The sequence below is a fragment of the Lissotriton helveticus genome, chromosome 8 (genome assembly GCF_964261635.1).
Source record: "Lissotriton helveticus chromosome 8, aLisHel1.1, whole genome shotgun sequence".
Lineage (NCBI taxonomy): Eukaryota > Metazoa > Chordata > Amphibia > Caudata > Salamandridae > Lissotriton > Lissotriton helveticus.
Genome location: NC_136069.1, coordinates 1,485,891,706 through 1,485,909,467, shown reverse-complemented (window position 1 = coordinate 1,485,909,467; position 17,762 = coordinate 1,485,891,706). Strand labels below are relative to the sequence as shown.

General features: G+C 41.3%; 1 protein-coding gene across 1 annotated transcript in view; it reads left to right on the top strand.

Annotated features, from left to right (window-relative positions):
* The window catches only part of LOC144773425 (glutamate carboxypeptidase 2-like), a 508,326-nt gene that overhangs the window by 292,909 nt on the left and 197,655 nt on the right, over positions 1–17,762 (top strand). Inside the window, exons 11-12 of the mRNA XM_078658419.1 lie at positions 6,239–6,321; positions 14,166–14,229. Coding sequence (XP_078514545.1) covers positions 6,239–6,321; positions 14,166–14,229 — 147 coding nt within the window. The remainder of the gene's footprint in view (positions 1–6,238; positions 6,322–14,165; positions 14,230–17,762) is intronic.

The following is a 17,762-nucleotide window of genomic DNA, read 5'->3' as shown; positions in this document are numbered from 1 at the left end:
CATGTGTGTGCGCGCGCGTGCGGCGGCGGGGGGGCTATGTATGTGTGTGAGCGTGCGTGCGTGCGTGTCTTGGAGTCTGTGTGTATGCGTGTGTGTGTGACTGTGGGGGGGTGAGGGGGGGTGTGTGAGCGAGTGTCTGTCTGTTTGTGTATATGCGTGCGCATGTGCACGGCGCGGGACGGAACGTGCGTGTTCGCGCACCCAAATCCGGCTTTCAGGCTCGTAACACCCTCTTGTCCTTCGTTCCCCCGAGACAGGCAACTATACGTCTCCAGCTGGACACGCATCTTTCGGATGCAGTTTACCAGCGAGACCTAAAAAGGGCAGCCTCACAATCAGCCAAAGAAAAATCCTCCAGTTTACATGAATAGCCTCTTTTAAAAATGATCGCAATACATCCTCCTTTCCTAAGGATTCTATCTCTCCTCACTATAGTGGCATTGACGGGAAGGGCAACTGCCACATCCGGGCCAGAGCTAACATTTAACCATGTTTCAGTCAAAAAATAGCATCCGGTTCTTCGCTAATCAGTAAGTTGAAAATATCTTCCTTATGTTAGGGAAGGAACGACAATTGATAATCCAGAAATTATAGGTTTTATTATTACTCGGGGAGTGTTCCGGGATTTCCTGGTCACTAAAACCATCAATGATGGAACTATTGCACATGTTTAAAATATGCGTGTTAAAACAATAGTTGCAACCTCTACATAGTGAGTTAACCTCTAACGGACATCTTATGGCAACGGATCCTCCAGAAGTGCTAGTCACCTCTTACTGAAACCACAAAGATTCAGCAAGACGAAAACGTACAAACGAGCACGCAGAACTTGGAATGCCCTGCCTCCAGAAACTAGACTGAATCCCTCTACGGCATCTTTAAAAAAATAAGTGAAATCGCTCCTCATGGCTAAATTCACATGAGCCATATTTATAAGTGTGTATACGACTCTTGATTGTACAGAACAATACGGTATTTACTTTTATACCTGTTTGTTGCCTAAATTTACCCTGTAAAGTGCTCTGATACCAGCAAGGGTCTTGTTCGCGCTATAAAAAACCTTCAAATAAATAAATAAATAGTGAGTACAGGACCCAAGTCTTGATCTGCCTGTCTCACTTTGGAAGTCTACTGCAACAAACAACAATGTGGTAGGAGAGATGCTTGAATTATTGTTAGCCATTGATCATCAATTAGGACCGCATTCCAGTCCATGATTTTACACCCACAATACTACTGTAGTCCATGACCTGCCATATAAGATAATATTTAGTCCGATAGGAAAAGTGTTGGAGGGATTCTGCTCAGGAACAGACCATAGAACATCAGCATGCTGGGACTGAGTTATCATACCCAATCAGCATCTATGGTCCCGAATTAGACTAGCTCATAGTGCCTCACTTACCATCCAACGTTTCCAGAGAGAAAAGTGATTAGGCACCCCAGAACACAACCCTCCTAACCCTCTCAGGATCGTGGTAGCAGGTAACCCCCTTTCGTTCTCTCACTCATACTTGTCCACAATAAATAGAAAAAAAGACACAAGGAAAGTTATAATATTTATGTAAACTTTTGTGCTCTAATGTGCAATAGTTTTGCCACAACTAGCAAACCGATACAGGTTAGTAATGTTATTAGCATGTCTGTGAGACCGTATACAATAAAAAACCCTGTCATGGTATCTGACAGATTTGCTTAAACACACCCTCACAACAAAAGCTAAATGATTAAAGATCTCTGGGCTTAGCGGTGGACCCCATACCTTAGCATTCATACATAGTTGTTCTATATCCCCGCTGATGCAGCGTTCTTGTCTTAGGACTTTTGCGCTGTCTGCCAATCTCTGCTTGTTTAGAATGATATGTCCTGAGTTATATGATAAAATATGTGTTTTCCAAAACAGCACATGGGTGTCTCTGTTATGTTTAGGTGCTAGTGTCCGACCACAGAAAATAACAAAGAGCAGTGTTGTTTGACCTTGCCTAGGCTGTGCAGACCAAATCTCAGGAAAAGTACAAAATACAAAAACATGTGCTAACCAAACGCAAAAATACAATGTGGCACAAAAACAAGCGTTTGCTTTGGTAACGTATGCAAAGCAGAAGCGTTCTACTGCATGCATAGTTCGGGTAACCTCAGGAAAATGACAATGTCCAAGTAAGAAACATACAACAAAAGTACATCACAAATATGACTGAAACTATACCATACAGATGAGGGTTAAGTAAGCCACAACCCAGTCATGACTTGTGCTTTTGAGCTGTCTTATGTCTTATGCCACACTTCCTTTAACCCCCACATGGCTCTTACTGTCACTATTTGTCTTGTCTCTCTTTTTTGATAAATCAACGCTCATGTTTATGTGATTTATAGGACAATGTTTTTACTTCCCATTGTTCTAGTGCCAGTGGATTCTTGTTGTTCTTGTATTAAGTTGTTTGGCATTTATTGTTGCCCATGTAGCTGATCTGCTCAGGAATGTCGATTTTCAGGAAAGTACTTTAGCATTTACGTGGTTTCCTACCTCTGCCCAAGTTAAATGAATATACCGTTATTGTGTATGGAGTAAATCATTTCAACCGAGTACATAAATCGTAAAAAGATCAAAAAGGCAAATTCAGATTTAGGTGCTCTATACCAATAGCTCTAGATAATAAAGCAGTGGCATACATTTTTTTCAATTGTGTTACCAGTAAACTCACCAATCAGTGTTTTGCTCCGTGTAAGTAATGTTTACTCTGTGGGCCAGATGTAGGTCTTTGTCCTCTTCTTGGAGCAAATAGTGAACTGAGTAGCTACTTTGTCTGGGAGCAAACAACATGCATTTTGTGGCCTAATCTAAAATCAAGTTCAAAGTTGAATCCAAGATGTACAAGTTCGTAAACACTTTGCAAATGGGCAAATCCGATGGCGTTGGTTTAAATATTTAGTGAACTGTGATTTAGTGCCTGATGTTTTCTGATTAACTTGATATATCCGTATATACAAATGATCTATTCCCACTGGGTCAGTTAACCTGCAGTGCGCTATGTGTCACCAGACAAGGCAGGTTGAGATTGTGGGAAAAAACATCCACATGTTACTCCCATGATGAGGCACAGTTCCAGAGGCACACTATTTAGACATCCTTTATTTCCCTCAATAAGGGTTAAATTTATGTTTTAGGGCAGTATTCGATTCATTTTGAAAGTTCAAATACCATTTGTATCATCAGTGTAATTATAAAATCTTATACTTGAGCATAGGTGGAGGTAAATCGGTAATATTCTGGAGCACAGATAAGACCCCTAAATGATTCCTTCAGTCACCATTTTTCGTGTTGCGAAACTCCCTTTTTTGGGAGGCCCTACCTGGTAGATTTCCTTAGCCTCAAAGGCAGTTTTTGCCTCTGCAGAGAAAAGGAAAAAAAAAATTCCCACACCCTCCTCTGTATATACAAGATGTGGGAGTCTTTAGGATTTGACAGACCTGCCAGAGAACTTATTGCCCCTGCAGATAAGTAAATCCCCTAGAATCAGTACACACACATTTTTATGTTGTACAAATTACTATTTATTACTTGCAAATGTAATGTATGTCATGTGAATTAGTATTATCACCATAATCAGAGATAAAATATAGACCCAAAAATATAGAACACAATCATTACTTATAACTTAACGCAATTAATTTAGTTAAGAACTCCCTACTTGGGAACACATTAATATGCTATCTATAGCCTGGTCCCATAACATCCCTGCACATCCGCTGTGAGCCAGAAAATTCTGTATTAAACGTTTCATTGGACAGCATTCCCCCCAGCTTCTGGTTCCTCTTGAAACCCTTCCCTAAGGTGTAGAGCCTTTCTCATCCTAGTATTTGTATGGAAGTGGTTAGTTCTCTCTAAACTCTGAGCTCAAATATGTCAACATTCAGCGAAGCCCAATGGTTTCATTTGAAGCATTCAGAAGTTGTGGTACATGTTTCATTCAGAAACTTGTTTGCATGAAAACCAGTGTTTCAGCAAAGTCACACTGCAAGAATGCAGAATAAGTTTTACCTCCTAGATTCTGCCTCACACAGCTGTGAAGTGGTGAATAACTCCACTTCAGCAACATAGGACAGAAGTCACATGGCAATTTTGTTTACACAAAATATAACATCTTCTGCTTTCTTTTAACAAATGGAGCAAAAATATGGCTTTCATTTTAAAGCCTTGTTTTTGGCCGAATACTAAGTCAAGATTCTCTACATATAAACTTGAATCATGTTAACATATATTAAAGCCTCCAATACATATCAAGGCTGTCAAAACATGTATACAAAATTGTGGTATGTCTCACTTGGTCTGAATCGAAGCAACCTATTTATACTAACAATAGACTGTAATTCAAAAAAGATGCAACCTGTTGCATGACTCTTCCTCACAGACACAACCCCTCTCCAGTTCTAAACAACAGGAAAGGAGGATCCATGGTACCAAATACTGCAGATATGTCCAGCATCATAATCATCACTACTAAATATTCATCAAAGGTTTTGAAGATGGAATTCTGGACATCACCATGAGATAATAATACACAATTGTTTTGGTTTCAATAAATTCCACAGGCTGGGGATTTGGCAGCCTTTTCTGGGATCTCCTGGAGTAGACTACATTTTGAATTGGACTAATGATTTCCACACTCCTAAGAACTTGAGGAGGTCTTAATGATCAGTGTATGATGGTTGTTCTGAATAATGAATTGTTGAAATTGCTCGTGATCGACATACAGTTTTCTCAGCAAAGGCAATGATCACCACCACGGTTTGTAGTAAACGATCAAAGAGTTCACTTTCTCACTGGCTGTATTGAATTGTTACATCTTTGAACACAAGTAGTCAAGGTTTCTCAAAATATAAAAGCCCAAGAGCTAGGAATGGAACGTTTTGGAAATTCCTTTGTAACTATTTTGCATATTCTGCAGGAACTACACTACCTTTTCAACTTTGACAGTTTATAAATATAGAATTGTTGTTTAGCCATTTCTCCAGCTCCAAGATAATCTGTTATTTGCACTTATAGTTTCAAACTTGAAGAGAAAATATGGGTGCACATAAAAAAATATCGTTTTGTGTTCTGTATTTGATGAATATGTTTGCGTAGGATTGCGGGCATTTAAACCCGGATATATGTTTTATGAGTATTATAAATAAATTGGGATTATTTATTTGTGTCAACTTGCCATCACAGTTTTGGGAGAATGATTGAGCTGGTAACTTAGCATTTTATACTATAGGTATGTTCTTGGAAAAATTATATTTCTTGTTAATTAAAACATTGTACAAGTTATTTAGAAGTTGAAAATCTTGTTATTTCACAAGTATGTGGTTATTTTAAACAAGATTGAAATAAAATGTAATTTAAATGGCAATAATGCAAATTGAGGCTAAAATAAAATTAGAATTGTTAATGAAATGCAACAGAAATAATTGCTAGTTTAAAAACCTGTCTTGTAATTGAAAAGTGAAAATAAACTGACATTCTTCTCTTCAGTAGAAAATGTATAAAAAATCCAGTAATAAATAGAAAGTAGGAGTATATCTTTGCAAAAAAATAAAAACAATTTGAAAACTCCCTGCCTTTCTTAGTGTTGCTCACAAAGCTTCAATTGGGTCACTAGTGCTCCCTGAAACATATGTGTCTCTCTTTTGGATTGATTGCGTGTTGCTCCATATGAACATCAACTAAGCAACTTTGTCTATAGGGACCTACTTTGTTGTAATTTCAACACCACAACCCCAACAATACACCACTACCAGCACAATACAAATTGCCCTTTTCAGCAAACAAGTAACAAAACCTCACAAACAATCCCATACATGTTTCACAAAACACCATAAAATCATATTCCAAATCCACATTATGGCAAAATGAAACATAAACACACAAGCATAAACAGCCAGAACTCTCTTTAAATCCTGTTGAGATGAAAATGAGGGTAATATTTTAGAGATAATTGCAAGTATAATTGCTACGGGAAAAGGGGTTTGCCTTATTTTAGCTGCAAATTGTGAACATACACATCTAATTGTCTAGAAGCAAAGAGCATGCATGTTGTAGCTTAAATTAGAATTGAGTTCAAAGTTCAGTTCAATAACTGCAAAGGCATAAACACTTCGCAAATGCGTATATTAGATGGCTTAATATTTTAGTTTATTGACCTGTAAGTGTATCAAATACTAGCAGGCCATTATTTTTATGTCACTATGTTTGCAGGATGGAGGCCAAGAAGGACCATGCTGTTTGCAAGCTGGGATGCTGAGGAATATGGGCTGATGGGTTCAACAGAGTGGGCTGAGGCAAGTCTACCAAAACTGTCTAAACACATGTACATGTATTGCTAATTATCCTAATATAAAGATTTTGAGAAACAAAATATTGGAACCGAGTGACATTTTACAGACGTTTCTAGATATTTTATCCATTTCATAAAGGTTTGTGAGCAGTACTTTAAAAAAAGAGTACTCTTTTCATTTAGTATGTACTCTTTGCAGTTTTACTAATAACAACTTGAACATTTCCAGGCCCACTCACAAAGGTACTCTTGTACTACTACAGAATCACAAAAGCATTTATGAGTATGGGATACTCATAAATGCTTTTGTGATTCTGCCCCCTAGAAAATACATTTTAAGTTGAAGTGCCCACTCTACCAGCTGCTTGGTAACATTGAAACATGTTGAGATGCTGTCTATCATTTAGACTTTGAACTTTTATGAGGCATATCCAAGTGCAATTCATGTGTTGACCCTAAGAGCATGGTTAGAAGTTATGGCTGGAGCTTACCTTGGAAGCATTATGTAAAAATGGGCTGGAACATTTTTAACACATGTTTTTATGCAAATGAATGCATAATATAGGGGTTGATTACAATGTTGGTCGGACCTCCACCAACAGGCTGTCGCTGCCAGTCCAACTGATGGCCCTTCGGTCCGACCGCCAGATTACAGTACTGGCAGTTTGACCACAAGCTGTCAGATGGAAGACCACCGCCTCCACTAGGATCTCAGATCCAGAAGGGGTGGCAGTCAGAATCGTAGTCCGGATAAGAGACAATGCCGAGGCAGGCACTGCCGTTGGGATTACTATATGCCTTTCCAACAGCCCTTTCATGTTGGATAGACTGCCAAGATAAGGCTGTTGGAAACGGGCTTTGGAGGCCCAAAACAGAGCCCCTCTCCCTTGTGGGCTACAGCAAAGTGGTCCTGGGGGCACACGTGGTCCCCCACATGCCTCAATGCACCAAATGCCTTGCACCACATGATGCATGCCACATGGTGCATGGAGGTGTAGGACGTGCTCCATACCATGGCAGCTTGTGTTGCAGCCCTTTTCAACGGCTGGAGCCCAAACCACCATGGTATGGAGCAGGTTCCGCCCGCCATCACAGCAGTCCCATTTAATGCAGCGGTCAGAGTGGTGACAGCCTGTCGGGCAGATCCTGACTGCCACTAAAGCGGTCGGTGGTCCGACTCTGCGACATCATAATGGTGGCCCTAGTTTTTGTTACAGCAGGTAAAGTACAGCTCCAATGTTTTTATGCGGAGGATTCTGAGCATGATCTCGCCTTATGATAGCCTATTGCTCAAAGGATTCAAAATACTGGCACCTAATTGTGTATAAGCTTCTGAATATCACATGAATCAGATGATCTGCTGATGTCAGTTTTGCTATATTTTTTGCATGTCATTACAGGAATGTATTTGGGGAGTGACTGCATATTTTCCAAGGATTTCGACGGGCATGAAATCTATCTTTTTAATGTATTTTCATATTGTTTTTTTATATTTACATGTTGCCAGCGCTGTGAAATGTTTCTGCTCAGTCAACTTGCGATCTTTTTAGTGAACCTGAGGCACCTGTATCTGTAAGTCAATAGTACAGAAGGTGATGGTAATTAGTAATCTGATTGCTGAATTCTCCCAGCTGTTGACATAAGGTTATGCTATCATTATAGGAGTTTTACTCCCAAGATCAGGCAAAACAGGATAATTGCCCCCTGAAAGGGAAAGATAGACTAAGGTAATTGGTGCCTTTTCTCCCTCAGATGAAAATATGAATCAACCTGCTATTTCCTGGGAAGGAGCTAGAGGAGGGGCAAGGGTTGGAAACCACAGAATGTAAACAGGGATGGCAATTTTAGAATCATTTCTATTGAGCAATACAAAGGTTTTAAGCACAAGATGGAAGATTAAAGGCAAAATGGAGCGTCCTTGCCTAGAAATTACTCTACTGCTACATATGCATGCTTTTGTTTCATTAAAGAGAGATTGTGAGGAATTATCAATTGATGAGAATGCCTGGAGAGTATAACACTATCAAAGACAGGTGAGTACTTCTGGGTTATTTCAAGGTTGACCAATTTGAATAATATCTATATTATGGCACATGGCCTTTGGTCCCATGCTTATTTGTATACATTAGTCTTTGGTCCCAGGCTTATTTGTAAACATCTTCATATATTAATGTATAGTTTAATTCCTCTAGCCTAGTTGCCTACATGTTAGTAAGTATATTGAACTTAATTCTTTCTGACTTGTTTTATGGGCCATGACAAAGTGTGAAGTTTTAATTTAACTTAGGAAGTAAATACTCCTAATATTGTGGCTGGAAAACTTTGCATGAAAGATGCTAATTTTGTTTAAAAAAAATAATATTATAGGCTCAATCTCATCCCAAGCTAACTTTTCCCATATCACCTGCAGCACACTCAGTGCTGGATGATGCAAATATGCTGCAGCATCTAAAAAGTAATAACACTTGATTACTCAACAGCATTTGCCAAGCTGTATGTCTTTAATTTGGCTAAGTGACAATCTACTCACTTTAGAAGGAGAGGGCAAAATTAGATGTTTTTTTTTGGTAATGCTGTAGGATCTGGTAATACAACCCCATCTAGATTTGACAAGCTCTTCTGTTCCTCCTTTTCATGAAGGAACTAAAAACTCTCTTGCTTGGCTTCAAGCACCACCTCATCCATAGATGATACTTTTCCTTCCGCCCCTGGCTCCCTGATTACCATTAACTGCTGGTTCTCTTCCAAGCTTCTGATATTAATTCACCTGGATTCAGTATGGAATACTTTCCTGTTAATTAAACTAAAAACAGTTCAAACTCATTTGATAGATGGATTACATTAAAACCAGCCTCAGAAGCACCATTAGCTGAAATGTTTTTTTCATAAATAGCCTTTTTGGGCGCAATTCACAATGAAATCTTTGAAAGTCTGCATTATCATGTCTATCTGTGAGATAATCGTGTTTGCCACTTGCTTACATGTTCTTTCGTTGAGGAAATTTGATAAGTACATCTGCATTCAACTTGTTAAAAAGTGCATTTCTGCTTTCTCTGGGAAGTTATTTTGATTTTAAAAATTCTGTGTTGACCAACCTTCTGTTTCTTTTCATCATGCATGACTTCTGTTAGACGACCTCCATGTGGCCTCACTCAATACAGGACTGGCTGTCAGGAATAGCCTACAGCTGTGGGGTTTAATATGGTCCATCTGTGCAAAATTGCAGTTCTTCCAGTCAAGCAAAGCTTGATAACTACTAAATATCAAAAAGGACACTGATCCAGGCACAGCCATGGCAGACCTGTTCCACGGCGCTCTTTTTGCTGCTAAAAATATCATGGTAATGCCATAACCCCCATCCTGGAAACCTCTTCCACCTTTTCAAGACCCGGGCACCAGTCACCAGTCACCTCCGTGATGCTACCATAGAGGTGGGTACTGGGGTAACAATGGCAAAGGCAGAGGTAAGGTTACAACCCCAAATGGCGTACCCCTCCAAAGCACTGAATCTCTTCTCCTTCTCCCCGATGACACAATGCCTCTCTGGGGAAGGCAACAAGGATTTCTGCCCTGTTGGACAGAAATTACCTTTGATCTATAGGTCCTACACATTATAAAGGAGGATTACTGTCTAGAACTCATTCATACACTAATAAACACCCCCTTCACCAACACAAACTGTCCCCGGAACATTTGCACCTCCTATAGGAAAAAGTACAGGCCCTTCTTGCCAAGAACAAGTTCCCCTGAAAGGGGGTGTATACCTTGTATTTCTTTAGCCACAAAAAGGACTCTTCCCTCAGACCCAAACTCGATCTCAGACCTCTCAAAAAATACATTCTGTCTGAGCACTTTCATATGGTGACCCTACAAGACATCATACCACTACTGCAGCAAGGCGACTTCATGACCGCCCTCAATATGAAGGACTCCTACTTTCACATACCAATCCACCCAGCACGTTAAAGATACCTGCGGTTTATGGTGAGTGGACATCATTACTAGTTCAATGTGCTTCCATTTGGGTTTACCACAGCCTCAAGGCTCTTCACCAAATGTCTGGCTGTGGTGGCAGCTCATCTCAGAAAGAGCAGCATCCACGTGTTTCCTTACCCAGAGGACCGGCTGATGAAGAGAGCCACACAGCAATTATGCCTATTGTACACCCAGACCACGATTCAGATCTTGTACAGTCTAGGCTTTACGATCAGTCTGACCAAATTTCACCTCAAGCCCTATCAAGTAGAGCCCTTTCTCAAGGTCCTTCCTTGGGGAAAGCTTACCCCAGTCCAGCAAGAGTGCAAGGGTTTCCAAAACTGATACCTCTTTTTAAGCCATATCACCAAGTAACAGAACTGTGATGAGATTGCTATGAATGATGGCATCTTGCAAAGCCATAGTTCCTCATGACAGACTGCCCATGTGCCTGTTTTAAGAGTGCCTAATGCTCTGTGGTCTCAAGCAGAGAGTCATCTGGATGATCTTGTGTTGGTTTAGAGTGCGCATATCCACTCTCTACAGTGGTAAAGCATGAACAACCTGTTTTAGGGGCTGCCCATCCTAGACCTAGTTGTGCAAGGAACCATCACCACGGATGCCTCGCTTATCCGCTGAGAAAGCAAAAGACACGTAATTGATGGACGGAATGCAGAACAAATCAAAACATTCACCCCCAGTCAAGAGATCTGGGTTAAATCCATCCTTCCTATTCTCACCAGGCCACCCCAGTTTAGACCTGGCCATATGCAAATCAGTCTTGACCCTGTGTTTCATGGGAACAGTCCAGCCCAAACTGCCAAGCCAGGTACTCCCTGGACTGGAAACAAGCATCCTAGGATCGGTTTCAGGGTTTCACCCCTCATCAGCCAGGATAGCTTGATTCCAGTGGCAGAGCACGCATCTGAGTCACTTTAACGTTCAGGGAAAATGGACATCTATACCACAATCACTCTCCAGGACACAGGACTTGCATATCTGAACCACCGCCACTCATTCCACGCAGCCGCCAGACAACTTTGCTCCACCCAACTTGCCCTGGGCCACCATCCCATGGATTCACAAGACTAGAACCGGAGGAAGTCCTTCTCCTACCTCCCCGCCAAGACCTTCAACCCCTTGCCCCTACACCTCAGGCATCCCCCGTCACTGACCCATTTCAGAAAGGAACTAAAGACCTGGCTCTTCTACTGAAACTACAAGCTTAGACGGATCAGCTGTCCCCCGCTCCCCTCAGTGCCTTGAGTCCCTCACAGGTGAGTAACTGCGCTTTACAAACCCCTGATTGATTGAATCACTCTGCATCTACCATCTGGAGTTGCTGGCTATCCTGCTCGCTCTCTGGGCCTTCCATCCTCTCACACAGGACAAAACAGTCTTAGTCCGAATGGAGAAAACGACTGCCGAGTTTTACCTCCAAAAATAAAGGGGGCATACACTTGCAGCAGTTGTTGACTGCAGCCCAAGAGCATCTGGCAGTGGGCGATACATCCCAAAGTATATCTGCTCATATAACACATTCCCGTGGTGGACAATGATCTGCCACACCTACCCAGCAGGAAGCATCAACAAGTCCATGAATGGGAACTCCGCCCTCAAGTCCTACTCCCAGCATTGGACGTTCCCACAAGTAGACTTGTTCGCCTTGCTGAAAATACAAACTTTGATGCCAGGCTACCACACCCACAGTCCATGGACAATGCACTATGGATGAACTGGTCAGGGATATTTGCCTATGCTTTTCTGCCTCTCTCACTCCTATCGTTTGTGGTCAGGAGGAAGAGACAAACATCCTTCACTCTCATCTTAGTGGCACCAACCTGGAGACGTCAACCATGGTACAACACCCAACCCACCGGGCCTTCTCACTCAACACCGTATCACTCTCAGACGCCCCAACCCTCAGCCGCTCAACCATGTGATTTGTGACCTGAGATCTTGGAGTTTGATTACCTTAACTTACGGGAAGAATGCATCTCCATTCTCAAAGTGGCCAGCATGCATGCTACGCAGCCAAATGAAAATGCGTTTTACACTACTGTCTCCCAAGAAATGTCAATCCTCTCACAGCATCCGTGCAGGACAGTGTATGTTTCCTCCTTCACCTAGAAATGCCAGGTCTCACCTACACCTCCATTCGGTTACATTTGGCTGTTTTATCTGCCTACTTACAGAACAGGCAACATGCTTCATTGTTCAGAATACCTGTCATTTAGGCTTTCATGGTAGGCCTTAAATGTATGAATCCACCCCAGACGCCTCCTGCTCCCGTGTGTAATCTTAAATTCACACAGGACTCATTGGCCCTTCTTCTCAACCATTACCCTCTTGCCCATTGTAGTTCCTTTCCTGGAAGTTGATTTCCCTTCTAGCCATTGCTTCCCTCAGGCGAAATAGTGGGAAACACACTCTTACCTTGGAGAAACCTTTCTTCCACGTTCATAATGATAGGGTGGTTCTCAGAACCAATCCCAAATTCCTTCGTAAAGTAGTCTTCAGTGTTTACCTTAATCTGACTATATAGTTTTCTTTCCGTACCCTGAGGCTGTAGCAGAATGTGCTCTTTATACTTTAGATGTTAACAGAGCGCTAATGTACTGCACTGATAGGACAAAAACCCTACCGTAAGACGCAACAGCTATTTGTGTCACATCCAAGCTACACGAGGGACGTGCCTTTTCCAAGGTATTGGTTGCACGTTGGCTGGTCAAGTGCATACAGACTTGCTTCGCTAAAGCTAAAAGAGCGCTGCCTGTCCCCCACCCCCCCAGACATCATCCCACCAGAAGGCAAAGGCACTTATGGCTTTCTTGGGTAATGTACCACTAGCTGACATCTGTAAAGCAGCTATCTGGTCCACCCCTCATACGTTTACTAAACAATACTGTGCACAGGATGTGTAACCACAGCTACAGGTGCCACACACCGAGAATGTTACTTACCATGTAAGCCTCTGTTCGTGGAATGTAGTGCTGTAGATTCACAAAAGCCCACCCTTGTTGCCCATTGCCTGGGGTTGTTGCAGATATTTTCCTTCTTTTTGTTATCTTTAATACTTTGCCTTGCATGGACATTTTTAGTACGTCTGTACACTCCAGCTCCAATTTCACTCTTTCGGGCAGGAAATAAACAATTCTAACAATGGAGCAGATGACCAAGCGCTTTACCACTAATAGGTGACCAAGCGCTTTACCACTAATAGGTGGAGTCACTTGGTCCCATACCGTGAAACAACTTCTTCGTAGAAAAAGAAGTTGTACACGTCCAAGCCAAACAATAGATGCACTGCAAGTGAATCTATGCACCACATTCCACAAACAAATGCTTACAGGGTAAGTAACATTTTCCTTTCTAAACACACATACCATGTTTTTTAAGGAGTATCTGTATGTTTGTTTCAAGAGTGGAAAGCACCAGGAAAATCTTTTTGGATTCACAGAGGCCTGTGTAATTGCAGGTGTTACATTTTTTTTTCATGGACAAGCCCACTGATGCAACTCCTTTTGCCAACAACATCCTAAACTTTGTCCTTTGAAATTTTTTTTATCCTACAATAAGTTTCACTTGAAGAGGTACTGATTCCTTGAATCATGATCTCAGAATTTGTTCGAGCAATTGATTTTTTCAGTGTAACCAAGTCTAACTTAGGTGCACAAAATGTCTGTGAATGAGCCCCTCAGATTTTCATGTTTAATACTAGGAATAGCTGCAACCAAAGAAGAGACATGCAATGGTTGGGCAATGAAATACAGAATTCAAATTACATTGTTAAGTGAACTGCGAGCAAATGGATGACATTGAGAGAAGCATACTTGAGTGCATTTAAAAGAAGCACTTTTTTCTCATTTACAGGAAAATGTCAAAATACTTCAAGAACGAGGAGTAGCTTACATTAATGCAGACTCATCTGTTGAAGGTAACTATAATAACTTTATTTTTAGTACCTAGGTTTAAAGATATGAACACTGCCTTTGCAATTACTATGCACTTGTTTTGCTTGCATTGTAGTTATTTGTTGGGCCTGTTTGGATACATTATTTCATTTAATAAATTCCAGGCAGTGGCACCAATTTTGTGCAGATTTTCACATGCCTCCTCCCGCAGATGGAAATATGCATTTGCATTGCGAAGGCACCAGTTGGTAAAGCAATATAACCATAGGAGGTTTCACAGTCCTTGAGTATGTAAAGTGCTACAACCCCACTTATATTCACATTGACCCAGTATTTAAAGCAGTAACACAAGTAGGGTGAGTTTCGACAATCAAAGCCCAAGAGTATACGACCAAGAGGCAGGTACTACTAGCTAATCTATGAAAAATATGGCCCGACATTAGGTTTCTAACCCTTTGGCATATATCCAGGCACAATGGAAACTTACCAATTACAGACAGTAAATCTTGTGGACTGTTTCCCTCCAAACAACCTAAGCCTCACATGAGGATGTTGCATTCTGGGTAATAATCAGTCCTGTGAGACTTACAGAATTGTTTGAGTGAGTTCCAAACCTCTTTTAACTATGAATAGATACAATCAATAATGTGCAGTAGGAATATGTTGTACGAGTTATATTAACATCAGTCTCCTGTCGTAGCGATAAAATATGTGTAGCTGTAACTATTAAAATGAACAAAACGGTGACAAGGAAAATAATTAATAAACAAAATATCAAAAAGAACTGCACCATTGTAGTACAGGGAATCCCACCACTTCAAAGGCTTGCACCAGGTATAAACCTGCATAGCCACTCATCAGATCATGTCTGAACTTGTGGAAGACTCAGAAGAAGGGCTGCTCTGCTGCCCTGCTGCTGGAAACACAGCTCTGCTGCCTGAGGAATGAAATCTGCTCCTGTTCATTGAACCCAAGACTTCCAGAGTGACTCCAAGGGCTAGTTAGCTGGCCTCCTGTGTGAGCTACAGGGACACAAGCTCCAGTGAACTATCCTACCTCTGACCAGACTCAGCTCATCCTGATAACTGCTGACCTCTGCTGGAGTGAGTCCTAATCTCCATGGGGTGCCCTTAGGTCCTGAACCATTGGTTGACATCAGAGTGTATTCCTCCTTACCTGATCAGCAGCTTCATAGAATCCGACACAGATCTATGCACACCAATGCTGGACCTCGCATAGCAGCTCTTATTCAATGGCTTCATCAAAACCGACACAGCACGACACAGCTCAATGCCAAGTCTGGCACCACATCAAGTTGGCAGACCTTGTATCGCAGTTCCTGAGAGGCAGCTTCATTGGCGATGGCACAGCACATTGCGGCTCAAAACTGGACCTTGCATCACAGCTCCTCCTCAAAACCAACCTAGCTCGTCTCCAGACATCACCACTCAGCTCCCGATCAGAATCAATGCAGATTGACCTCACATTTAAGACACAAGGTACAACTCTCAGTAGGACTAACCTGGTCTATGTAGCCGGCCAACACTCCATTGCGGTTGGTCTGAACTTGTGATTTTGTCCCGGTCCGGTGCAATGAGATATTCGCAGATGACATGTGTGCTTTTTGGTTCTACATTTACTTAGAACTTTGAAATTGCGTATCTTTGGTTCTACCATTTGATTTTTGTTCATTTTGGTGTCATTTCATTTATTACCGTTTACTCTATTTTGTAAAATGTGTTTAGGACTTTTCTTGTGTTCTCTTTTCACTTTATTACTGTTTGAGTGCTGCATAAATACTTGACATCTAGTATAATGGGGTGACCCATTGCCCCTCAGAACCTGGGTGTACAAGAATGTGGCGAGTGTGGCTCTGTCCGGTACAGAATTGATTCCTGGTATACTGAATAAAAACGAATAAAAAACAACAATAATACTCAAACCTTTCAGTAATAGTCAATGAAACATAAAGGGAAGAGAAAAGCCATATGAATAAAAAAACAGAAAACACACCAAAAATAAATATATCAAAGTTTGTATTTAAGGATAAATCCATATATTTTTTTACATTTTGTGGTGTCGCAATGACATTAGAAGGATGTCATAGTTCTTGAATATACAATTTGTTCCAATGGCGCAAGTGATATGTTGAAAAAAGTGCTGAATGTGAACAAAATATATACAGTGCTGTATTAATTGTTGAAATTAGTAATCCAAAAAGGACATCCATCCCTAGGTACAGGAAGCTCCACACCGATTGGGATTTTAAATTTCCATTTCACATGAGGTGGAGAGAGTAGGGTCAGGATTATCACAAGTACGTTGACGTTTCGACCTAGAAACGTGCATGGTTGACTAGTAGGCACAGCAGTTCTTCCTCAGGACTAGACAAACCAAGGGACAACATGAAACAAGGGAGATCTTCAGGGTATGGTCCACCATTCGGTTGGATTCGAAGCAATGACTGAAGCAAGGTCCTTGATGGTTATAAATCACATCAATGGTGCGGCACAGTACTGCAGCTCTCCGGCACAGCTCTGGAAATGAGAAGCCAATACAATGACTCTAAGTTAAGCCGAACTGCTTTGTGCCAAGCTACCAGAGAGTTAACAACAAGTTTATTTAGGGACTATTTTGCTTCCACTCTACTAATAACCCCTGCTTTCCACTATTATGTTATGTCATGTTATCTGGGAGGGTATCCTTGTTCTGAAGCAGGAACGGGCTGCGCCAGGATCGAGGCTAGGTGAACAGCCAAATCTTCAGTTTCTTGTGGAGTTCAAGAACTAAGGAGCAAGCTTTCTTGTGCAGGGGCAGGTTGTTCCAGGCTCTACGAGTAAGGTGGGTGAAGGCACAACCGCCAGATGTGGTTATGTATATGTGGGATGTGTGTGTGAGTAGGAATCCAGCTGAACGGAGAGGTCTGGTAGGTCTATTGAACGTTATGTGGTTGTTGAGGTACAGGGTCAATGTTGTGTAAGGCTTTGTATGTGTTTGTGATCTGTTTGAAAAGTCCTTATTTGTGCTGCTGCATAATAAAAGAGTGCTTGTTTGTGTTTGTGCATATTACTCTAAGTTAGTGTTAATATGAGAACAGTAAATAAGGATAATGTTTTGATGTACAAGCAAAACTATTACATCACTGTGAAAGAAGGACAAAAACGAATTTCGAAGGATCAGAGTACACTTTTTATAATGATCGTAAAATGAGTGCCATTTCCTATTGTAGCGGAGGCTCTGGAGGAGTCTGTAAAATAGTACACATTCTTAGTCAAATCTACCACCAGAAACCCCAAAACAAAACTAACTCCCTCCCACCCTTCTCCCCATTCTGCAGGAAGGAATTTAATGGCCACTTCCAAATTCAGATGTAAGATTAGTGTTGGGAAACTTGTTGTAGAAATTACACCCAGCTTCTAAACAGCTGCCTCATGGATATCCCCATATTTTCCACCATAATGCTCTTATGAACAACATTGAAAATATGCATCTTCCGTTACTGACTCATGTGTTGTGCAAAGTTTCTCAAGCACAAAAAAAAATATTTAGTGCTCCT